This window comes from Ascaphus truei, chromosome 4 (genome assembly GCF_040206685.1).
Source record: "Ascaphus truei isolate aAscTru1 chromosome 4, aAscTru1.hap1, whole genome shotgun sequence".
NCBI lineage: Eukaryota > Metazoa > Chordata > Amphibia > Anura > Ascaphidae > Ascaphus > Ascaphus truei.
In genome coordinates, this window is record NC_134486.1 from 337095928 (window position 1) to 337122965 (window position 27038).

At 41.1% G+C, this 27038-nt stretch overlaps 1 protein-coding gene across 8 annotated transcripts in view; it reads left to right on the forward strand.

Moving 5' to 3' along the window:
• Positions 1-27038, forward strand: part of KHDRBS2 (KH RNA binding domain containing, signal transduction associated 2) — a 753630-nt gene that overhangs the window by 587082 nt on the left and 139510 nt on the right. For all 8 annotated transcript variants that reach the window (XR_012801185.1, XR_012801184.1, XR_012801181.1 and 5 more), the window contains one exon: positions 1070-1259. Coding sequence is in view for 1 of the 8 variants with exons in the window: in XM_075598111.1 (XP_075454226.1) it covers positions 1070-1259 (190 nt within the window). In the remaining 7 variants the exon portion in view is untranslated. The remainder of the gene's footprint in view (positions 1-1069; positions 1260-27038) is intronic.

Consider the following 27038-nt stretch of genomic DNA (forward strand, 5'->3'; position numbering starts at 1 on the left):
CCCCAGAGCCACAACGTTTAGCTTTGATTTTTTTGCTGTGGCTCCAGGGTAGGTAAGTGTGGCTACAACTGTAGTTGTATGCGTTCCTGAGCATTCTTTACAAGGCCTTTCTTTTACATTTATGATAAGATTTCCTTATAAAAGAACTCTTCACAGAGATAATAATATGTTCACAGCTTTGAAAATGTCACAAGATCCCTTCTTCATATGTACATAGTCTCAATGCTTTACTAGCCATTAAGGTAGCCAAGGGAGGTAGGTAATATCGATTTTTTTTTAAATTGTATCAACACCTTTGTTGCCTGTGGTATACCTTGGTAACAACTGGCATCAAAGGGGTTAATTTTATTTCTTCGATAGGGTTCTGTAATAATATATACTGTATGACAGAAGCTTATAATAGACATATTAGCAAAGTGTTTGCGATGTAGTAATTAATGCATTCATTCCCACATCACAACTTTGGGTCAATCACCGCACCTGGTAAATTATTATCGCAATCTTGATGTATTCCATATATTTTGCTAATAAGAAAGTCTATTTTTGTTTTACCAGGTGCAATATGAACTCATTTTAATGGAGGTTAATGTATCTGGCCCATAGTGTCTTAAAAATAGTGGTAGTGTGTTGTTAAATACAACAGTGGTGACCATCTGCGTCCTCAGGTATCATCAAGCCTTGACAACTTTATGTTACAGATTAACTACCTTGTGTGCTTTTAATTCCTTCAGACTAACAAAATGTACAGTTCTCCAAGATTAATAAATCTACAAGGTTTTACTTTTTTGTTTGGCCCAGTGAAAAATATAACAATCATATTTAAAACAAATAATAATAATACAAAATGTACCAAAATGAATATGAAAAAATATAATCAAATAAAAAGCATAGCAAAATACACAATTATTTAATGGGGGGGGGGACCTCTACACAAAAATATATACAAAACTCAAGAAACACAAGCATGATATGACTCAACGTTTTGGGCTGCAAAGCCCCTTGTTAAAAGTATAATCTTTTTTTGAAACCTTCTTTAAATACACTCTAATAATTTTCTCCTGTGTCTTAGGAATCGTGGTGGTGTAATTCCCTCTTCTCTGCCTGGGCGAGGCACTCCTACACCCAGAGGTGCACCTGTGACACGTGGAGCACTCCCACCGGTAGCTCGGGGTGTTCCTGCATCACGAGTAAGAGGAGCTCCAGCAGCACCAGGATACAGACCTCCACCACCACCTGAACTTGAGCCCTATGATGAATATGTAAGTAATATATAAATGTAACTGGTACTGTACAATATATATGTGAACGGAACGGCACTCACAGTTCAGGATATTCAGATGACCTACCTTTCTGGGTCCTCGATGACTGACCACTTGCCACCTTCATTGTCCACAGTTAACATAGTAGATCAAACTTAATCACAGCACTCTGCAGGCTCAAGTCTTAAATACATAATACATTATTGTGTGTTCACAACATGACACAATGAATAAAAGTAGCACAAAAAAACTCAGGAGTGGTGAAAAATCACAAACCGTTGGAATGCATATTGGTAATAGACTAGCGCCTCGGACCAACGCGGCTCTTCTACCGGTAGTGATGATGTGAAACCACAATAAAGTACATCTATATATTAAAGACTTAAGCCTTCAGAGTGCTGTGACTAACTTCAGTCTACGGGGCTTATGCAGAGAGGATAGAGAAGGGAAATAGCGCCATCTTTTGGCAAAAATACGCACCAGAGAAGCTTGTCCTGCAGAGAACATGGAGAGATTCATAAAATTCGCCACAGCAGGTTTCTTTACTTTAAAAATTGCCAAACACGTGGCGAGATTGGTAAATTCGCCATGTTAAAATAGGGTGGTATGCAGGTAGCATAGATGCACTGCAACTCGCCATTCTGCCCTATATTATAGCGAGTTCAATGTAGCCAGAAAAACTTGGCAATTTTGAATCTCATCAGAAAAAAGAGGTAACGCAGCTTTCAGCATACGCCCATAACTTACTCCAATTCTGTGGCTATTTTCCTGCCGTTTTCACATTAAATAACGTTCCTCTCTGCATAAGGCCCTACATTATATAAATATAAGAGTTGGTATGAAATTACTTGTGCTGTGAAGATATTTTCACCATGCTGGAGAAAGGTTCAGCTCCATTGAAATGGATGGGACTAATGTCTTTGACAGCATGGGAAAGAACCATTAGTCTTATCCATTTGAATGGAGTTTTGTATACATATTAATAACCATGATTTATTTTTATCCTATGTAGACACTGGCATTGGTACTATATTGGTTTTATGTAGACACTGGAATTGGTACTACAGTAGATTATCTGCTAAATTGTCCTTAGAGATAAGAACTGTAACATTATTCCTTGGAGATAAGAACTGCATTATTGTATATACCTTGCTTAGTATAGCAATTACATTTGACATTAATAAGTTCTTATTCAGAGGTATCCAAGTGTTAAGAATGAGTTTGAGAACAAAATCAATGTAAAATATTGAGATTAATTGACTGACTATAATTTAGGATAAAATTTAAAATCCTATGGTGATACAAATTTATTTAGCATGTTGATATATTATATTTTGATGCTTAAGCATGTTATTATCAAGGAACAAAAGGTATTATTTTAACATTTCTCTACATAATTTGGAACTCTAATAATCAGGTAATGTAATGAAAGTATGGAACTAATGTGATTTAATATTCAATACATCATAACTATTAATCTAAAGGGAAATATACATAGAAAAATAATACTAAATAGAAACTGAACTTTTTTTGTTTGCAAGCACAAATCTGATGCTACTTTAGGTGGGCAATTCGTGATTTCCAATTTTTTTTCATACTGTATTTTTTTTTTAAATTGGAGGGAGAGGGAGAAAGAGGATTCCTATTTAGTATCCGTTGACTTGTATACCTCCCAAAATACCCATCTCAATACACATGACGAGATACCCATGAACACACCTGAGAAACATGGGAAAGAAGCTAAATTGAATATGTCAAATATATTTAAACAGTAAACAGGGGAGCAATATATGACACCATTGGAGAGAAAAACAACATAGGGCAATATTGCAGGATTCAATGTTCTTATGGCTAGAATCTATGAAGATTATTCTCACAAACAGAGCACAAGTAAGGTATGTCCAAGCTGTGGCAAATGTGGGTAGGGCTCCACTTGCTTCAGCAGAGCTCAAGAAGAAAAAGAAAGACCGCAATAGTGCAGATAATCCTTTACAAATATTTACTCGCATAAAACAATACCCCCTGAAATTGAGGCTTACATCAGGGATGGTTATAAAAGCATAGTACAGATAGTAATAAAAGGAAGCTGTCATAATTCTCGAGTGTGAGTCACGTTCTCACCGCACTGCTGGACCCCGCCCCTTCCAATCACATCACGTCCGGTCTCTCGATGACACGAAGGCACACGGATGATGCGGGTGGCATTTCCCTCAGCACTGGTCATTGGTCACACGCTCAGAGTCGTCTACTTCAAGCAAGTGTCGGACTCCACGCTTTTTGCTAAGATCTGCTTCATCAGGACAAAGAAACACGCACCCACATCTGCACTATAAAATACCCTGTCTGATCAATCACTAATTGGACAGGCATATTTTGGAGGTGGAACCGCACCAGCATTTATACTGTAATACAATACTTATATCAAACTATTATTAACAATAGCAGCACTATACTAAGAGTAATTAAATTTCCACAATTTAAATATACAAAGAAATGTCAAATAGTACTGCATAGTTCTCATAATAAGTAATGCAATACTATTACACAACCCATACTAAAATTAACATTAAAAATAGACATAAAACTACAATGAATACTTAAAATTCTTATCTTTCTTACAATACGATATTGGGGTCCCTGATTTGACAAACCCCCCAAAAAACTGGGGAATAAGAATCAAATAATGAAACCCAAATAGTCTAGACTATTTAACCCCCTAGATCGATAACCTTGAATGGAAAGAGAGGACGCAAATGAAAAGAAAAAACGTTAAAACAGAATAAAATAATTAGAAATAGAATGGTATCAGTAATAACTACCATCTTATACTACCACCAGTATACCTGATCATATCAATTATTTTTCATATATTATAAGTGACTAGAGGATGGATATAAACAATATTGAAATAATTTTACCTACGTTCATTGCTGTAAATAGGAACGTACAGTCAATTCTGAATGTTTTCCACAGTTGAGATGTCACGGGGGAGACTCTAGGAGCGGGTAGGACCTTGGTGGCTGGAACAGCGGGGAGCAGGCAAGGATTGTTGGGGTCACAAGCAGGGGTCGTGGCAGGCAGCAAGCAGGATCACCGGGGTCAAAGGCAGGGTTCGGAGGCAGGCAGCAAGCAGGATAGTCGGGGTCCAAGCAAGGGTCACCAACCGTAAGGCAGGGGCAGGGGAGCAGGAACTAGGACTAGGGAGCAGGGACTGAGACCAGTGATCAGGGAACAAACGGGGACAAGCCAGATCACTAGCAAGGACCTTTAATATGAATCAGGTCTCCACAACGAGCAGAAGCAGAAGCATTGGGCATGGGCATAAGGAGTCAGGATACAAAACAAAGGCAAGGGAGGAACAGGAAATAGGAAACTATAAGGACAGAGGACAGGAGCACCAAGAGGAGACAGACAGACAGAGGAACCCCAGAGCACACCAGAAACAGCAGCACACCTGGTGGACCAATAAAGAACAGAAGGGGAGAGGAAGAACTAGTAAAATTTGTCAGGGCTATTTCCTGACATGAGATTAGACAAAGTAAAAATAAATTCTTAATGTTTTGATACTTTTATTTTAATTAAATTTTGTTCACTACATAGCATAAGGGCAAAGCTGTAACTTTACAGCCTATAATTGGAAAGAAAGCAACAACAAGAGAGCAGGAGCCCCAAGGAGAGCACTCACACACTAAGTATATATAAACAGGTGTTACCAGATACCATGTGTTGATAGGGAGGAGTGAGTGAACAATAAAAATGTATATCTCTTTATTTGAGTCGTGACTCAGAAAAATAAAATAATGGGGGAACGCTGTGGGTCAAGTATAATACTATTATGAGCCAGTATACAGCAAATTAAAATTGGACGAATGGACCAGGGTAGCAGTCCATGTGCTATCTAGACTCCTATAATAACCACTGCTGATGTGAACAGCTGCCCAAATCAGTGTAAGCCCCACCGCAGTATATGGTAGGGGATATTTTGATATCCTAAGATAAGGATATGGCCAGATACATACAGAGGTAGATAGTCACAGTGGACACCTATAAGCCTAATAGCAAATAATCAGTACGTATCAGTACAGTAGTTATCAAAACAGTGCACAAGTAGTGCCTGTTAACATGTTAGATTCCCAATCGTGGGATAACATGTGTAGATGGTGATATAGAGTCTAGACTCCTAGGTCCTAGTTATACCACCACAGTATGTAAGAAGTGGTGTGATGGTAGTCTTCAGCAGGGACATGTGCAGATACCTACACAGGTAAGTGATCACGGTGAATATCTGTACGGCCCAGTGATCAGTCAGTCATAGATGTGTCAGTGATGACTATGAAAATGCACACGTAGTGCCTGTTCACGTGCATAGTTCCACAATAAGGGACCATGAAATGCCCTGCCTGCATGGAGACAGTATGGAGAGCAGAGTCAGTAACTGCTTTGAAGAGTGCACAAGGAGTGCACAAGGAATCGCGGGATTCATTCGTCCTGCATCAACAAGCATACCTCTAAGAGCATGGCCGGGCACCATCAGCTGGAAACCGGGTGCTCAAATGTATCAGCCAGAGGTGCGCTCGTGGTTAAAAACTATTTACGAAGTGCTGTAATAGCAGAGCCCCATTTCGGAGGCTGCTGGGGATAGGAAGCGCTCCGACCGCAAGCGCATGTCCCGCCCCTCTGACGTAATGACGTCATCAATCGCCGACGTACGTTTCGCTAGTACTGCTTTGTCAAGGTAAATAGTTTTTAACCATGAGCGCACCTCTGGCTGATACATTTGAGCACCCGGTTTCCAGCTGATGGTGCCCGGCCATGCTCTCAGAGGTATGCTTGTTGATGCAGGACGAATGAATCCCGCGATTCCTCCATGGTTCATGTTAACAAGCACTACTTGTGTACTGTAGTAGTAGTCACTGATTTTGCTCTCTACACTGTATGGACGCACACATGACTATACGATTCATGTTAACAGGCACGACTTGTGCACTCTTCAAAGCAGTTACTGACTCTGCTCTCCATACTGTCTCCATGCAGGCAGGGCATTTCATGGTCCCTTATTGTGGAACTATGCATGTGAACAGGAACTATGTGTGCATTTTCATAGTCATCACTGGCACATCTATGACTTACTGATCACTGGGCCGTACAGATACTCACCGTGATCACTTACCTGTGTAGGTATCTGCACATGTCCCTGCTGAAGACTACCATCACACCACTCCTTACATACTGTGGTGGTATAACTAGGACCTAGGAGTCTAGACTCTATATCACCATCTACACACGTTATCCCACGATTGGGAATCTAACATGTTAACAGGCACTACTTGTGCACTGTTTTGATAACTACTGATACGTACTGATTATTTGGTATTAGGCTTATAGGTGTCCACTGTGACTATCTACCTCTGTATGTATCTGGCCATATCCTTATCTTAGGAAATCAATATATCCCCTACAATATACTGCGGTGGGGCTTACACTGATTTGGGCAGCTGTTCACATCAGCAGTGGTTATTATAGGAGTCTAGATAGCACATGGACTGCTACCCTGGTCCATTAGTCCAATTTTAATGTGCTGTATACTGGCTCATAATAGTATTATACTTGACCCACAGCGTTCCCCCATTATTTTATTTTTCTGAGTCACGACTCAAATAAAGAGATATACATTTTTATTGTTCACTCACTCCTCCCTATCAACACATGGTATCTGGTAACACCTGTTTATATATACTTAGTGTGTGAGTGCTCTCCTTGGGGCTCTTGCTCTCTTGTTGTTGCTTTATCTGTTTATCCCCTGATAGTAGCACCTCCACTCAATATACATCCAGCTAGCAGTAGCGAGGGTTTCCCCCCCCCCTCTCCTTCTAGTTCGCAATAATTAGAGAGATGTAGATAATTGATCCTAATCTGTTGGGGAATTCTGATGTCATCCCCACCATATAGATAGTCATACATTAAAGGGGAATGATAATCTCATTCAGATGGGTACAGTGCATTTTACAATCTAGTTTTAATGAAGATTTCTCTAACATTAGGGAGGTAATCCATGATCAATAATACCCAAGTTTATAATTCCTACCATGGGTCTCTGAGAGACGGAAGACACAAAGAGAGAGTCCCAAAGATGGATATACTAAAAAATCCTTAGTAAACAAATAGGGATGGATCCCTATTTTTAAGACAAAAAAACCACCAGTTCGAAATTCACATTCAGTCCATTTAGAACTAGGGTCTTCAGCTTGTGGATCCTGAAAGTTTCTAAGGTCTAAGAAGTTTATCTCTGTCAAACTCCATTGGCATGTGAACTTTAAGTTATGATTGTTATTATTAATGTAGGTAATGAATACCCCCAAACTTAGTTAATCTCCCCTCCATATAAATTCCACATTGTCGATGTATCTCTGCCAGAGTACCAAGTTCGCACCGAGTCCCGAGTAGTAGCAAATAAAATGGTCCTCCCATACCCCCATAAAACGGTTGGCATAGCTTGGTGCGAACTTGGAACCCATGATGGTCCTGCATTTCTGTACATAAAAGTTCCCGTCAAACCAAAAATAGTTGTGACCCAGTATATACCGAATACAGTCTATACGTATACGTATAAAGCGATGTTACATCGCAGGTTTCCAGTGTCATACCCTCCTCCCAAACAAAACCTTCAATACATCTTAAGACATCTGATGTGTCTCTCAATTAGGATCTAAGATCCTTAACATATTTTTGAAGGTAGGTATCAATATAATGAGAGACATTGGTTGTCAGAGAGTCAATCCAGGATATAATGGCGGATTGGTCATTCTCTTGTGGATTTTGGGAAGAAGTAGAACACTGGCAACCGCGGTTTCTCATTCAGAAGATAATTGAACCCTTTGTCTTTCAATATTCCACTTTCTTTCCCTTTAGTAAGTAGATCCTCAGTTCTCTGAGGAATTCAGTGGTGGGATCATCCTTAATCTTATTATAGATTTCTATATCGCTCAATATTCTCTAAGATTCTTTTACGTAGTCAAAACGGTTCATCACTACAACCCCTCCCGCCCCCCCTCTTATTTGCTTGCTTAATTACTATGCTCTTATCCTCAACTAATTCAGTAACTGCGTCCCACTTGGCTTTATTCAGATTCTGTTGGAATCTATGTTTTCGTACTGTACACATTACAATTCATTCATTTCATTGCATTTAATTGCACACAATCCATGAAATTCAAACAAAGCAACCGCGATAAACACATGTGCCTGGGGCGATTGGCCACGTTAATGCCACGTGGAATACAGCAGCGCACACGAAAACGGAGCTGTGATTTGTTCGAATAATGGCCACTGCATCTGTAGGTCCTTATTTCAATCTCTTTAGTTTAAAAAAAAACTATTTATCAACAGTTTTCTTAAAAACTTGTGTGCATCAATAAAAAGATTGAAATTATTTGGACCTGTTGTAGGCACAAATGTAAGCCCGTTTTATATAACTTTTATAAGGTTAAAGATATTGTTTATTTGGCGTACCTCTTTCATTTCCTCTCCCCTGTTTTCTTCTGCTCTTGTTCTTTTGTTTCCCACTGGGCTCTCTTTCTCAATAAGAGGAAGAAATCTGTTCTGTCCCCAGAAAACTGAAGACTTCTTTGGTCCTAGGGGAAAGGTTTCTTTTAATGTAACATCCTCTGCCAGCATGGGTTGCAGATCTTTGATTATTTTTCGTATTCCCTCTAGGTTAGGGTTGTATGTAGCCACTAGTGGTATGTGTGTGGTAGGTTCTTTCTTTCTGTATTGTAGCAGGTGTTCTCGTGGGACAGAGGATGTGACATTAAAATAAATCTTTCCCAAACCTCCCATTCTAGCCTTCCGGCAATCACCAAACCTCAAACAGAAGTTAGTCAACAGAAAACTTCATAATGAACTTAAAGAGACTGATTATGGCACAAAAACGTGCAATAACACACGTTGCAAACTCTGCAAACATACTGTAGTGCCGACGAGTGTTCTAAAACAAATCTGGGGCAATCACCAACAAGCTGGGTACATGCTGCAACATTTTAGTGACATTTCTGCAGACAGACTAATGGCCCATCGGATTTACAGCGGGGGTCCCTGGCAGTCCCATTCATACTGAATGGGACTGGCAGGGACCACTGCTGTGTTAATCCGATGGGCCATTAGCCTAGGCAGAAATGTCACTGAAATGTTGCAGCCTGTACCCAGCATGTACCTGGATCTTGTTGGTGATCGCCCCAGATTTTCCAAGGCAAGTTTAAGGCAAGTTTTAGATTACTCGTCGGCGCACCTGTATATGCCAAGATCCCACAGCCAGTCACAATCATGGAACATTCAATGTTAAAGGATCATACTGCTGCACATGCAGAAATGTAGTTTATATGATTCAATGCAACAAATGTGGCCAAGGATGCTACATTGGAGAAACCAGCCAAAAACTTCAAGGCAGAATGAATATGCACAGACACTCTATACACCACCACATAGAAGGAAGATACTGCTCACCAGTGGAACATCATTTCTCACAACCAGATAATTCCATAAATGATTTAAAAATCAAAATCCTCAATGGAATGTTTAAACGCACCTAAGAATTGAAAACATTTGAACTCGGAATGATAAGACTCTTTGACACCAAAACAAGAGGACTTAATCCAGATATGGGATTTCTCACACACTATCACAATTGTTTGTAATTATCCTGCCTGCCTTCCTCTCTACCAATGTTCTTATCCACAACTCCCACCCCCACCGCATCCCCTTCCTCCTCCATGCTGTTACTTGTCACCGTTTTATTATCCTTCTAATTTATTCAAACATCCCTTTGTCACCACAACTTATCTAAATCTCATTTTTTTTTGCTTGCAAAACCTCTGTTTTAGCCATAGTTTCATTTGTAAACCATTATAGCCAACCTGAGGAAGAACTCTCGAAAGCTTGTCCTATAACATAAATTGTTAGTGCAAATAAAAAAGGTATCGCCTAATACTGGAAAACTAATTTTTTCTGTACTATCCAACCAGACTAACATGGCTATATATATATATAAATCCACCAGCATATTATTTCGCCAGAAGAGTCGTGTTGTCTCCTCACTAACCACGGTCATCCTGCCACAATATATATTAACACACACATTCCCAGCAAGCTCAAAAAGTGACAAAAACCCTCCACAGGAAAGCAAATATGCAAATACAACTGTATACAGTTGTATTTGCATATATATATATATATATATATATATATATATATATATATATATATATATATATATATATATATATATATATATATATACACCCCAGTCTTTTGCTTGTATGCATTGGCCACGCTCACTACTCCTTTTGACATAAATATATATGTATAATGTAGTGGATTTTGGAGTTTGAGCTTGCTGGGAATGTGTGTGTTAATATATATTGTGGCAGGATGACCGTGGTTAGTGAGGAGACAACACGACTCTTCTGGTGAAATAATATGCTGGTGGATTTATTTGTCCAAAAGTGTAACCAAAATAATGGGTACTCTGTCCCTTTAAGTGCAATAAACGTAAACAAAAACCTATCCCCGGTTGGGGAACTGACTAAACAAAAGTGCAGGCTATCTACCTGGCTGGCTAGCTAACCTAGTCCAGCCCAACAATGTTCAACAACACCAGTTGGCTCCTTACCTGGGAGCTTTATTCCCCCTTGGGACAGGATCAATCTGAGCAGCCTGTGTCTGTCTGTCAACACTCCTCTGTCTTCTCTCTGTGCCTGAGAGAGACTGCCGCTCCAGAGGCATTTCCTCTTCCTGTTTTAAAGCAGATGAGCTAGCTTAATTTGAATCACCTGTGGACTGCTTAATAAGCTGGGTTAACCCCTCGTCTACTGGAAAGCAGGCATACTGCCATCTCCTACTAATGTATACAAAGTCAATGACTGTGACGATAGGCTGTGTCGGCCTTCCTTAATAAAGGGGGAACCCGGCTGGCTGCCCCTGAAACCATATGGTATGGGCTGAGAGTGTCAGCTCTTGTGTCCAAATGTTGGTTCTCTGTGTTTTAAAACTGCAATGTATTATGTTTGTCCTGTGATTTAAACCCAGGTTGGTGACAAAAGGCAGTGTGAATTAGCATGTGAATTACATGTGAATTAGCATTTCAATGCCCCAGCTCAGAAAGGGTTTCCAAGCCCAAATCTCCCCAATTTATTTCCCTTATAAGTATAAGGTTCCCCAGATTATATTCTGTAAGGAAGTGTACTTTATATTGTGTTTTAATGTTTACTATAAGGTTCTATACAGAAAGCACAGGCATATGGTTAATATGCTGGCTAGTTTGCATAGATTCCATAGTTCAAAGAGGAGAGGAATGGCAGAGGGGGAAACCATTTGGTGAGCAGGATGTTGATTAAGATGTCTTTGTTCTAAGTAGACACAGCGGAGCCAGGTATAAAACGGCTCTGGATGTCAGAACTGATAAGCAAGGTTTCTATTGGCAAATTTTGAATTTATCCCTCCTATCAGTGAATGCGTAATTTCAATCCCTGCTTTAATTGGCTATTACACCCCTCAATGTTTTAGATAGGATTTCAGCCTATATAAGAGCGTGCTGTAAAAGCAGCTCTCTCTCTTTTTTTCCTGTTGGAGATCTGAAGACAAGCATCTGCTGGCGGGCCTCTCACTTCTGATGCTTCTGTGAAAGAGCTATTCACACCTGGAAGCATGAGGAGGCCTAGCCAGCAGGCTGGATTTCGGTCCAGGAGCCCAAGGTCCTATCAAGGTAAGCCTTTGCTGAACAGGCGCCTTGCAACTAGGAAAGGGTAGATCTCTTCCCCAGACCCCCGTAAGTGTGTATATTCTCTGTTTCTTGTATTTCTGTGTATTTCCGAGGTCTTGTCCGAATAAACCGCAATTTATTTTACTGCCTGTTTTGCCTTGTGACTGATCCCTTAAATATAAATGTGTATTGGGCCTGGTCTCCCGTGACAATGACCCTGTCACAATATATATATATATATATATATATATATATATATATATATATATATATATATACCATACGATATCGGTTGCAACACGACATCAAGGGACAGCACGCAGGTAAGTAAATCATAAATTTTCTATTTTTGATAGAAGACACAAAAACCGATGTTTCGGTCCCCCAGTGGGACCTTTCTCAAGGTGGTACAATTGAATGCAGTGCACAATACATATATGTACCCCAAGCCACTGTGCAATTCAACAATACCAATCACAGTTAATAAGCCTCACCTGCCTATGTGTCATGCATCCACAGTATCAGCAGGTAAAGAGCGGCCATTTTGAATACATTAACTCTATATTTCTTTACCTGATATGTGTTTGGGCATGCGCAAAAGGCTCAGGGATATCATAATGTTAATGCTAGGAGACTGCATAAGTCTACCGGACCAAGCGATATCTTGGATAACCGGAGAGAGTGCGCATGGACTAAACTGATCTGGAGCTGATACCTGGATAGATTAACTATTGCAGGGACGCGCAAAATACACATTGTAACTGCAAGTGAAGGGAAACATGTAAGACACCTGATGTGCTCACCGTAAATGTGCAAAAAAATGTGAGGGAATAAAACATATATACACACGTGTGGATGACGTGGCTGACTGGAATCTAGGTCAGTATATGAATGCTGTAAGCACTCAGCCATATAACGCATAATGTGTAGTGTAAGAAATGATAATGCAATGATGACTCTATGCATCCTGTCAGGAAGCGACACCTTAAATACCAACATAAATACATAATGCAGACAATGTCAAATAGAGAAACTGGTAGACATTGTCAATAGATTCAGGTGAGTTTGATTAATGCAATTTTGACAGGCATGTCCCTGAGTTTGAGCAATAAACCTTACCTTATCACATCCTAGATATGAAGGGTTTGGCCTCATTTGATTTTTTTTAATTGCAACATTAAAAATATCTATCCATGTTTGTCACCGCTCTCTGGGATATGCAAGTAGTAATTGAAGAATTTCCTAATTTCCTTTGAGGCTGACAGCCTAGGATCTGGCTATCCTTTATAGCCTTTTAAATGACACATCACTTATAGTGAGCCATCAGTGATAGCCAGCCCACCTCCCCCCCCCCCCGTTAAGCCCTCTTTACAGATCAGCACAGACTCAGGAAGGATCTTGACCTGTCATAAACCCAATATCTTGTATTTTTAAGACAAACTAACCACGTTAACCCCTGAAGCACCAGATTGATTACATACTTACAAATGCAACCACGAGTATCCGAACACTTGCCTTAGAAAATCTGGGGCAATCTCACAGTAATGCTGCAACATTTATGTGAGATTCCTGCAACCAGACTAATAAGACACTTAGGAACAGGAGTATATTATTTGTGGCGGAACATGTGTGTGTTCTTCTGTCTTAATAAAATAGCGGCAAGCTACAGACTGGGTTATTGCCTCATTTAATTTTAAGAATAAGCATGTTCTGGGTTTTAGAAATTTTATGGCTGACAGTTTCTCACATACAGTTAAACACATTCAGGCAGCTGGTTCTAGATACAGTACAGAAGGGATGCACTTGCCCTGAGTTTCTGGGCACACACTAATCACACAGCTGTTCGTTATCTAGAATATTAGTGTTTGCACTGATCTTTCAATTCGAGATCTCTGCCTTCACGTGTCAGTTTGTGTTATTCACACGCACGTACTCACTCTACTTCATAAGGTTACATACTGTATAACTACATTTTATTATGTTGGAAACCTTCTGCTAATAAGAACTTTGCTCACTCGTGTGTTATATTTGGTGCACTTTTGTCGGATTATGTTTGCAGTCAATTGATACATACTACTGCTCACACACTGTGGTTATAGCGCAACCCACTGTGTATTGTTATACGTCTACCTAATTAATATGTCCCTCTCATTGTGCGCCAAATTGTTACTCTTGACAGCTGTTGGCATTTTAATCATGGCTTTTTAGACATTATTTCACTCTTCACCCTTTCCCCTTGGCAGGTTATCTTTAAATAGATATCACCAAGGACAGTCTTCATAACTAAAACACTGTAATACGCATTGTTGGCTATCCGGGGTTCCAATACTCCAACTGGATCATAAATGTGCTATTTAATTGTTTATTTTAAAGCCCTGTATTTTATCGTATGTTCATAATTAAATATATTTTAATTCATACAGAAATCACCCAATTAGGTGAGAGTGCTACTTAATTGGGGTTCTTTCTCTCTATGTTGTTGTAATGCAGTTTACAGTAACTAAACAGTCATACACCACAACTTTTTTTGAAAGTAGACATTTAGAGGAATCCTGTCATATACATGTTATTGTTGATTGTCCCCTTCTATAACAGATTTTAAAAAATAGATTTTTTTTAAATTCTTCTGCACTAGGAGGGCGGGGAATGAAATTGGACACCTCATTCCAAGCACAGTTTAATTCTTTTGAATATATATTGTACCTTTAATGACAGAGGTTCCTTCCAAAGTCAATTAAGGGCTGTTATAAAGTGGCCGCACGCGCTCCGTTGGTTTGTCAGCCTTTCTATAATGGTTCCACGCGCGCACATGGCAGTGAGCGTGGAGACGGCCGACAGAAGAGAAGACGGGGACAATAAAGTTTTTGTGCTGCTACCGCCGCTGAAATGTATGTATGTGTATGTAGCCCTCTTTCCCCCCCCTTAAGTGAGATTGAGGTGGGTAGGTGTGTCTGACTACTTATCAGTGTGGTGCTATACCTGTTGGCTCACAGGAGGGCTGAGCTTCCGCCACGGGGAACCTGGGGTATGTACTTACACTCGGTGCAGCGCCTCCACTGATGAGGGATCCCAACGGGGTGGGAGTGTGCCCTCACCAGAACAACCATACAGTAAATACACACCGTGTGAATAAACAGTATTTACTGAACATAACCTGTAACTCCAATAACACCTCTTTGCATAACATCAAAACAATATATCAATAACAGTGCATCACTCTGAATGCATACCATTCCCCCACCCACATGTCCATCATCACATTCCCCGCAGTCTCTTGAGTGTCCCCAACAATAAAGACCAGTGTGAGTGTGAGGGATAGCGCTTCCCTGTGTTGGGGCCCGGTGGTGCACTTAATATATACTACCTCCCTGACCAGTCCTGGTCAGGAAAATCCTTGGAACTCAGCAGCACCGCACAGTGATCCCACGGCGTGCTGCGCTGCTCTCTGCAGGAATGGATGCACACGCTGCATCCACAGGAAAGGAATCTCCAGCCGGAATGCTCCTTTAACACAGTCTCTGAACACGCTGTCAGACAGTCAGAGGCCGTCAGACAGCATCCCTCTTGCTGCTCTAAATATGGTGAAGGAGTCCCTGTCCTAAGGCCAACCCTATATCATACAGCTTCCTCTGGTGTCATAGGGGACTAACTGGGCCCTGGGGTATACCTCTACCCTAGTCCCTGCATGCAGAATAACTCTCCCTGTAACTTCTGTCGGATCCCAGACTCTGGCAGCTCACCACGTGCAACTGGCACTGGTGATATACACACACTGAACAACTAGCTCCTAACTCACTTATCCTAACGCGCCTGCAGCCGACACACAGCTCTCAGTCAGCCGGCAGACAGTAACACACGCTGCACACACACTGCACTCAGTACAGGCAGCGTCACATGCAACACTCCACACAGCAACCTGAAACCCTAACACTAACACTAACAGCTACGCACTGCAAACTTCTGGAACGCGTACAGCAACTTGCTGCACACTAGCACTATGCCTTCTTGTCAGGCCTCACAGCACTGCCAGCCGTGATCCTGACAAGACAACACACACACACGCACTAAGGGCAGCGTCCCTATCTGGGCCGTCCCTCAGCACTTACCCACTAACCTGGTGGGGAGTTGGGGCCTTACTTGGGATGTGGGGACCTTACTCGATGCAGGAGCTGCATATGCTCTCTGCACCCTTCCTTCCCTCACAGCTCCCCAGCTCCAACTGACAAACGTGCTGCAGCGCAAACAATGTATCTCTTTGCCTGCCTGGCCTTCCTAAGCCCTATTGGCTCCCTGGTGTCACATGGGGCATACAGAGGCTCATGGGATTTGCAGTCCCAGCTCAGAGCCTTCCCTGGTAGGCTAAGGGTTCGCGGGCTTTCCTTACCCTCCACTGCGCGTGTGCAATCTTTCCCGGGCTTTCTCTCTTCTCCCTGAGCTGTCCCTATGCTCGCGCGAGCTATCCCTAGCTCTGGGGCTTTCCCTGCGCCTACGCGTCCACTGCGCATGCGCGAGATGGTCCTCAATGGCGGCGCCCTGCTCTGCGGCCGCCGGGACCTTAGAAACGCGATCGCGGCCTTAGCAACGGCCCGATCGCGTCCCCGGCAACCGGCCGCAGGCAGGGGAAGCCGCGCTGCTCCCTGCTCCAGCCCCCACCCTTGGAAGCAGCCGTCGGGTCTTTCGGCACCCGCGATCGAGCGCACCAAGGGGAGGGGGGTCTCAAGGAGCTGCGGGAGCTCCAGGCTACGTGTGTGTGTGTGTGTGTGTGTGTGTGTGTGTGTGTGTGTGTGTGTGTGTGTGTGTGTGTGTGTGTGTGTGTGTGTGTGTGTGTGTGTGTGTGTGTGTGTGTGTGTGTGTGTGTGTGTGTGTGTGTGTGTGTCAAAGTTGAATAAATAAAAATTATTTTTATTGTGCAACATGTTTTTTATTTTAAAAATATTATTTAGTGATGTAGAAAACCAGTGCTACCGAATAAGCCAGCCTTTAAATGTATAAGAATAGCGCTGGGACCACTCCAAATATGCTTCTATAAATTATGATAACCCTAATAGGGCTAGGGGACTAGTACCTAGTGCCATAAAACCCCAATAAGCAGTACAAAAATTGTCCCATACAGTGAAAAATTAGTGTATCTCCCCATAAATGCAACTCACTGTGAACTTCCAAGATTCATAGGAGCAGTCCCAAAGCAGCAATCAGCAGCGTGCAATCCACCAGGCAGAACTGAGCAGGAATGGATGAGAAAGGCAGTGCACTGCCAAGGAAGCAGGAGGAGGCTCACGGTAGCATAAAAAAAACATTTTAATGTGTAAAAGGATCAAACATAGCCCCGCACAGCTGCAGCAGGTAACACACCTAAGCGTTTCAGGCTATAAGCCCTTTATCAAGGTGTATAATGCTCCACAAACAAGTCAGTATTTAAATACAAGCGCCTACCGCGCTAACGAGTGACGTCACAACATCTAGTCCAATCCGCTAGCACCTCCTACGTGCACACTTTCTAATGGCCTGGAGGAATTATGTCAATTTCAACAAACTTTATTGAAATACCAGCATGTCCCACTATAACATATGAAGTAATTTAACTGTTGGTGAGGCACAGGCTTTAAAAACCTTGAAAATGAATAAACAATTGGTCATTAAGAATGCAGACAAGGGTGGGGCGGTGGTGGTGCAGCATAGGAGCGACTAAAACGGGGAGGCCTTGCGCCAACTCGGGGACACTTTCTCCTATGCTGTACTTCATTCTGACCCCACCCATTCATTCATGTCTGACTTACAGGAGCTCCTTGAAAAGGGTAAGATTTGGGGGGTTCTTGATGCTAATGAGCTTGATTTTTTGTACAATCCATTTCCAACCACGGCCGTGTTTCACCATCTCCCAAAGATCCATAAGACACTGGTCTCCCCTCCAGGAAGACCTATTGTCTCTAGTATTGGATCTTTGGGAAATGGTCTGTCACGGTACGTGGATCACTATCTCCAGCCCTTGGCATTGGCGCTCCCTTCTAATGTTTTGGATAGTGCTGATTTGATTAATCAACTTAAGGATATTTCTTGGAGATCGAATTTCGTCTGGTTGTCTATGGACATCACATCACTATATACAATTATAGAGCATGACCTGGGGTTGGCAGCATCTAGCCATTTTTTGGATTTTCAGATTTGTCACCTGCACAAGGGAGTTTTATTTTGGATTCTATTCACTTTTTGTTAACGCACAACTATTTTTTTTGATGGTGTTTACTATCTCCAGACACGTGGAATGGCTGTGGGTACCAGCTTTGCCCCATCCTATGCGAATTTATTCATGGGATGGTGGGAGTCGTTCCACGTGTTTGGAGATAGGAACCCATTCAGGGAACACATAATTTTCTACCGTCGTTTTATTGACGATCTTATTTTCATTTGGGAGGGTGACACTACCACACTGTTGCTGTTCATAGACTTATTGAACAGCAACAGTTATGGTCTTAAATTTACATTCACTTTTGATCACCATCACCTTAAATATTTAGATGTATTACTTTATGTTGATCTTTCTCTGAATATACACACGGATATTTTTCGGAAAGAGAACTCATGTAATACTTATTTGAAAGCTGATAGCTGCCACCCCAGGGCCCTTGTTAAAGGGATCCCTAAGGGGCAGTTTATGAGAGTTAAGTGCAACTGCTCCAAAGAGGAGGACGTCAATAGACAATCAGATGATCTACATCACATGTTTCTTGCTAGGGGCTATGGCCCCCTTGACCTAGATCAGGCACGGGGAGAAGTGGAGAATATGGATAGAAGACAACTGTTAAAAAGGAAATCTAGGAAAGTTTCCAGATTAGATAGCCCACTATTTATCACTCAATTTAGTCAGCAGGCCCAAGAGGTTGCTTTACAGGCCGCGGTCACGTGATCGGGACCTTTAAACGCAGAGGGATACCGGCACCTCATAAAGTGGGCTGTATCTCGGGGAGCAGGGGGTCCCCCGACCTGAAACCAACGCGGTTCAGCTCCGGAGACCCCCTGTACATGTACACTATGAATAAAAATGTACAGTACTGTATGTTAGGGGTTATAGGGGACGGCTTTAAAGACAACAGCTCGCAAACGCCCCCATGCGTTTTTACACGGCATTGCAGTATTGCAGCCAGCGGGAATAAAATGCTTAAATCACAGCCGCGAATATAACGCTATATACCCCGGGAGAAAACGACACAAAACCGCACATCACTGGGGTCCTCTGAAATTTGCGGAGCTAGCCAAGTAAGAATAAAGTTGGTCGCCAGTGTATGTACTGATGTGTTTCCAGGATCTTGGAGAATGTTAATTAATCTGGTTTTTTTGTGTTTTTCTGTTACAATTTGTGCCTTATTTTGTATATTGTTTTCCTATATATATTTTTAGGAACTGTTCTTTAATTTTTAATATTTAGCTTTTTTATTTTTTGAATTGATAAAGTTTTTTTGTATTGATAAAGTTTATTATAATTTTTGTGCACTGGGTTAATAGCCGAATGACAGACGTCACAATCCTCTTGTTAGGTTCTAATAAAGTTATTTTCATGGAACTCAATAATGACCAGAGCGCCCCTACATAACAACCAATCGGAGTGCTTTTAACATCTCACACACACTCCATATGTTATAGTGGGACATGCTGGTATTTCAATAAAGTTTTTGAAATTGACATAATTCCTCCAGCCCATTAGAAAGTGTGCACATAGGAGGTGCTAGCGGATTGGACTAGAGGTTGTGACGTCACTCGTTAGCGTGGACGGCGCTTGTATTTAAATACCGGCTTGTTTGTGGAGCATTATACACCTTGATAAAGCGCTTATAGCCTGAAACGCGTAGGTGTGTTACCTGCTGCTGCTGTGGGGGGCTATGTTTGATAATTTTACACATTAAAGTGTTTTTTATGCTACCGTGAGTCTCCTCCTGCTTCCTTGGCAGTGCAGAAAAAGGGAGACCAAAAAGTGCACCAGCACAACGGAGCAGGAAGGACCCAAACAAAAAAATAATTAAAAGGGCACTTTAATGTGACAAAAGACCCATCCAACGCGTTTCAAACATCACAGCGTTCTTTTTCAAGGATAAAACACAATGTAATAACATCCATTATATACCCTCTTACCTGTGGGCCGTTTCGCGCCAAAAAACAGAACCTGATGACGTCATGACGCTACGCGCGTCATCGCGCATGCGCAGAGCGCCTCAGTGCCGATCTAAGGGCAAAGCAAGTCTCACAGGCAGTGTGGCCATCTTGGTTAAGGGCAAGTCATAGAAAATCACTGCCCCACTAATACAATACATACCTACAACGCATATATACAGTGCTACTCACTGAGCATGCGTATTGCGATGAGGCAAACATCAACAATGCTGAAATACAAATGTTAAGAAATATAGAAGATAGAGAAAAAAAAAACGCTCTATAATGAGGAAGTTGAGAAAAGCATATTGATTTATAACTTATACTGACACATAAGGGAAAAATAAGAGATATAGAAAACATATAAAACACAATTTGACAAATAATTTAAAACAACCAAATAAATTAAGAATATATGTTAAAACATAAATACTGCATAACACATATTGTATATCTAAATCCTAGGAACCAGGGAAATACAACAAATATCATATATAAAGAACATTGTATAAGGTATTATCAACACAATACATCAAAAAACCAAGTTTATCATAAACTTTGTGAAACTTTATGAGATTTAAAGGGCTAATTTGATCAATCCTTATTCATTGAACGAGATTGACCTAAAGTGCAATCGATTCTTTAAAAATAGTCAAACATTACAAGAAATGGGTTAACTGCCAGTCAATATTCAGACCCATAGGGAAGCGTGTTTGGAGAATGAAAATCCAATATGCCTCCCTACGGTTCAGAAGGTTGACATGATCACCTCCTCTAGATTTACAATTGACTGATTCAATTCCCAGGAAGGAAAAATTACTTGTTCCTCCCTGACCACATTCCGTGAAATGTTTGGAAACAGGATGATTGGTGTCTTCCAATCTTATGAGCCTCAAGTGCTCTAACATCCTGACCTTAAGGGCTCTAATCGTTCTCCCCACATATCTCTTGCCGCAACCACATGTTATGAGATAAACAACAAATTGACTTTTACAATTTATAAAACTGTTGATCTTAAATTCCTTATTCCTTACCTTATTCACATCATGTGGCTGCGGCAAGGCATACTGTAGAAAACTTTTTGCCGGCTTCATGTGTTTGCATACACTACAAGAGCCAAATTTAAAGGAATCCCTGGTGATAAAAGGTCTTGTAGACCCAGAAGTATTATGTTCAGTTGGTGAGACATAAGATCCAATTGTTCTCGCTCTACGGTATACAAAATTAGGACCAGGTTCAACATATTTTTAAGGACAGGGTCCATGGATAGGACATTCCAATGTTTTGAAATTAAGAGTTAGTCTTTCCACTTTGTTTATTAAAGTGTGAAATAAAAAGAGGACATTTATTTTTAGACTTTACCAATCCATGTGTACTCTGTTTATTAACAATTGTCTCATTAGTATTGCCAAGGCGAGAATCCCCAACTGAACGTGCGGGCAACAATGATGCCCTCTCTGTTTGTACTGCATTATTGAAAGCAATTGCTATATGGGATTTAGGGTATCCCCTTTCCAAAAACCTCTTCATCAGTTCCTCAGACTGAGAAAGAAAACCACTAAATGTGGAGCAGTTTCTTCTCAGTCTGAGGAACTGTCCCTTGGGTATGGCTTTTATAATATGAGATGGATGGCAGCTGTCCGCCCTAAGAAATTTATTTCTTGCGTTTAACTTCCTATATATATCTGTTTGGATTTTTTTTTATCTATATCTACAAATAATTGTAGATCCAGAAATTCAATGTGATGAAAATGTAAATATTGTCATTAAGATAGGATACAAAAGCGTGAAGTGTAGTGACATCCCCTTTCCAAATGATAAATAAGTCATCCACAAACCTTTTATAAAAAACAATATTGTGACGAAAAGAATTTGTGCTTGAATATATAAAGAGTGCTTCCCACCACCCCATAAATAAGTTTGCAAAAGAAGGAGCAAAACTTGTGCCCATAGCAGTGCCAATTAATTGCAAATAAAACTTATTGTTAAATGTGAAAAAGTTGTGCGTGAGTAAAAAATGAATAGCGTCCAAAATAAAAGCCGACTGAAAAATTGAAATTTCTGGTATCACAATAAATTGGTGGACAGCTGCCATCCCATGATCATGTTGTATAACTGAATACAGAGAGGTAACATCAAGTGTTACCCACAAGTAATGATTGCCCCAATTAACATTTTTGATCTGATCAAGAAGATCACCAGAGTCCCGTATAAATGAGGGCAACTTCCTAACAAATGGCTGAAGAAAACCATTCACATATCTTGACAGACCATCTCCCAAAGATCCAATGCTAGAGACAATTGGACGACCTGGAGGGTTGCGCAATGACTTGTGGATCTTTGGGAGATGGTGGAAGATAGGGATAATGGGATGTGATGGTATAATGTATTTAACCTCTTCCTTGGATAAAACTTCCATAATAACACCTGAGTCAACCAGTTCAGTAAGGACATCCAAGAAGTGAGGAGTGGGATCGGCAGGTAGTACACGATAGGACCGGCCATGATCCAGTTGGCGTAAATCCTCCCTGATGTAACCGTTTCTACCCTGCACCACCACCGCACCACCACCGCACCACCCTTGTCCGCACTCTTAATGACCAAAGCATGATTATTTTTCAAAGATTTTAAAAGCTAAAAGTTCACTTTGATTCAGATTGTCATGATCTATACGTGAAAGGGAAAATCCCTGAGCTAGAAGACGGAGGTCCCTAAATGACCATATTTTCAAACACAGTCAGAAATTGACCCTTAACATGAGTGGTGTAGAAGATAGAGCTCTTTTTTAGGCCCGAGTTCCATTCTGAGAAATCTTTCCCGCGCGTTTAAGAAAAATGCTCCCCTCCCCTTCCCCTCCCCTCCCCTTGGCTGCTCCCCCTGGCTGCTCCCAGCTTTGCGCAGCGTCCCCCTTACCCCTGCTGCCTCTGCAGCCTTCGGGGATGCCGGGGAACCCTGTACCGTGTGACCGGCGCCAGGGTGAAACGCCGCACGCGCCGGGGAAAACCCCAAAAGAGCCGCCGGCTTCCCATCGGCTTCCCCACACCGCGGCTACGGCCGAGTTAGAATAAACTCTGCCTCCACTGTACACACACACACATACACACATGCAGTACATACATACACATACATACATTTTAGCGGCGGTAGCAGCACAAAATCTTTATTGTCCCCGTCTTCTCCTCTGTCGGCCGTCTCCACGCTCACTGCCGTGTGCACGCGTGGCACCATTATAGAAAGGCTGACTAACCGACTGAGCACGCGCGGCCACTTTATAACAGCCCATACTTGACTTTGGAAGGAACCTCTGTCATTAAAGGTAAAATATATATTCAAAAGAATAAAACTGTGCTTGGAATGAGGTGTCCAATTTCACTCCCTGCCCTCCTAGTGCAGAAGAATTAAAAAAAACTTCTATTTTTTTAAATCTGTTATAGAAGGGGACAATCAACAATCAACATGTATATGACAGGATTCCTCTAAATGTCTACTTTCAAAAAAAGTTGTGGTGTCTGACTGTTTAGTTAGTGTAAACTGCATTACAACAACTATAGAGAGAAAGAACCCCAATTAAGTAGCACTCTCACCTAATTGGGTGATTTCTGTATGAATTAAAATATATTTAATTATGAACATACGATAAAATACAGGGCTTTAAAATAAACAATTAAATAGCACATTTATGATCCAGTTGGAGTATTGGAACCCCGGATAGCCAACAATGCGTATTACAGTGTTTTAGTTATGAAGACTGTCCTTGGTGATATCTATTTAAAGATAACCTGCCAAGGGGAAAGGGTGAAGAGTGAAATAATGTCTAAAAAGCCATGATTAAAATGCCAACAGCTGTCAAGAGTAACAATTTGGCGCACAATGAGAGGGACCTATTAATTAGGTAGACGTATAACAATACACAGTGGGTTGCGCTATAACCACAGTGTGTGAGCAGTAGTATGTATCAATTGACTGCAAACATAATCCGACAAAAGTGCACCAAATATAACACACGAGTGAGCAAAGTTCTTATTAGCAGAAGGTTTCCAACATAATAAAATGTAGTTATACAGTATGTAACCTTATGAAGTAGAGTGAGTACGTGCGTGTGAATAACACAAACTGGCACGTGAAGGCAGAGATCTCTAATTGAAAGATCAGTGCAAACACTAATACTCTAGATAACGAACAGCTGTGTGATTAGTGTGTACCCAGAAACTCAGGGCAAGTGCATCCCTTCTGTACTGTATCTAGAACCAGATGCCTGAATGTGTTTAACTGTATGTGAGAAACTGTCAGCCATAAAATTTCTAAAACCCAGAACATGCTTATTCTTAAAATTAAATGAGGCAATAACCCAGTCTGTAGCTTGCCGCTATTTTATTAAGACAGAAGAACACACACATGTTCCGCCACAAATAATATACTCCTGTTCCTACTGTAAGTGTCTCAATAGTCTGGTTGCAGAAATCTCACATAAATGTTGCAGCATTACTGTGAGATTGCCCCAGATTTTCTAAGGCAAGTGTTCGGATACTCGTGGTTGCATTTGTAAGTATGTAATCAATTTGGTGCTTCAGGGGTTAACGTGGTTAGTTTGTCTTAAAAATACAAGATATTGGGTTTATGACAGGTCAAGATCCTTCCTGAGTTTGTGCTGATCTGTAAAGAGGGCTTAACGGGAGGGGGGGGAAAGGCTGGCTATCACTGATGGCTCACTATAAGTGACGTGTCATTTAGAAGGCTATAAAGGATAGCCAGATCCTAGGCTGTTAGCCTCAAAGGAAATTAGGAAATTCTCCAATTACTACTTGCGTATCCCAGAGAGCGGTGACAAACAGGTCACTGCTTAGTTGGAGGACTTTATTAAAACTGAGGATATCATGTGATGACATCTATTCTGAAGTATACTGGATAGATATTGGTAAATGTTGCAATTAAAAAAATCAAATGAGGCCAAACCCTTCATATCTAGGATATGATAAGGTAAGGTTTGTTGCTCAAACTCAGGGACATGCCTGTCAAAATTGCATTAATCAAACTCACCTGAATCTATTGATACTGTCACGGCCCCTTTTATTCTCCAACATCTCCGGTTTGTTTGGGTATTTTTTTTCGAATGCCACGTACTTCACCGCGTTCATGCCGCATTCATGCCAAGACAGCACCAATAGTTCAGTGAAAGTTTGTATACAGCACGCCGCCCTAAAGTTGCACGCACGCCGCCCATAATGTTACAGTAGCTTGCTTGTGTACCTCTAATTAAACCTACAATTAAATACCTTGTGTAAATAGCTTGCTTGTGTACCTACAATTAGATAAGCACAGCGCTAATACTGTACAATGACGGAACATGCCGCATCAAACATTGCATCTGCCCGCGGTTTTAAATTTCGCGCTGAAACAGCCGCAGGAGGCTAAAGGCGGCCACCACTGTATGACTCACATGTGTTTAAGTATTAGAGAAATTAAGATATGAGGTCTTTCATATATTTAGGCAGATTTTAAAATGTATTTTTTTTTTAAGTCATAAAAATGTCAGGAGAGACCATTTACAGCATAGGTGGGTCTAATGTTGTTTCAATGGGGAGAAATGGTACAAATTTCTCAGAATTCAAGAAGAGGTGTTTTGGGACTTTCTACAGTGACCTAGTTGGACAAGACATATGGTAATGCAGGGGTGCGCAAACTGGGGACGTGAGATTTTCTGGGAGGGCGCAATGCTAACAGAGGCCCCACACTCTTCCTGAAAGCATTTAAATTAAATGCTGGAGAATCGCGCAAGGCCTCTATAACTCCCTTACCTGCTCTTCCGGCAGCTTCCGCCATGGCAACGCAGCATCAAATGATGTACTGTAGGGACTTCAGAAATGCCATTGACCAGGTAAGGGAGTAGGGGGGGGGAGCAGGCAGGGTGGCTCAGACTAAAAGTTTGCGCACCCCTGTTAAAGTACTCTATAGGGATTTCTGTTTGTTTATCATTTTATTTTAAGGCATTGTTCTGCATTTTTTGTAACTGTATGTTCTTCTAATAATCTTTTTCTATAATCTAAAGCACTCTAATTTTTATATATATTAAACAATTCTTAATAAGTAATGCTTTGGGCTATGAATGAACTGTTACGCGCTTTGTAGAGAGTATTTACAATTTCAGACACATTTTGCTACAACAGATTTTTGTGTGTTAAGTGCATAGTTTTCTCTAATAAACAGGAACCTGAGACCCTACTGTAGCATGTGTATATATATATATATATATATATATATATATATATATATATATATATATATACATATATATATATATATCCGCATATTTCTCGGGTGGTGGAAGCAGATATATATGATTGCAATCGAGAAAGGGGTTAATATTACAGTAACTCATTGGAGGTACCTTGCGGAGGAGAAAGTTGAGTTGGCAGAGTAGCGGTGTGTATTAACCCTAGTTGCATATCTATTTCACGTGCTCACAAGTATGTTGTTCGTGAGAGATGGTACTGTATATGGGGAGAGATTGAGTGGAGATATTGATTACTTGAGGGACCTTTGCAAAAGTGAAAAGTGGATCTGCTAAAGAGCTGTGTTTTAACCCTTTTCCCATATGCTCACTAGTGTGCCGTACATGACAGGCATGTATTTAAATATTTGTTTTGTCTTATTTCACTGTAGTCCTTATTTTGATAAAGATTGTATGTTGCAAGCAAATTGGCTAAATATATGATCACTTTGCAAATCTGTAGTGTAGTTCTGTAGAAAAGACTGCCACATTACTAAATGATCCTTCATCTCCCCGTTCATTCTTAACATGGTGATGAGGCTGTAAACGACAGGGTCTCATAAACCCTCCTAAACAGTATCCGCCCCATTGGCATAACCTTACTGCAAATGTAAAG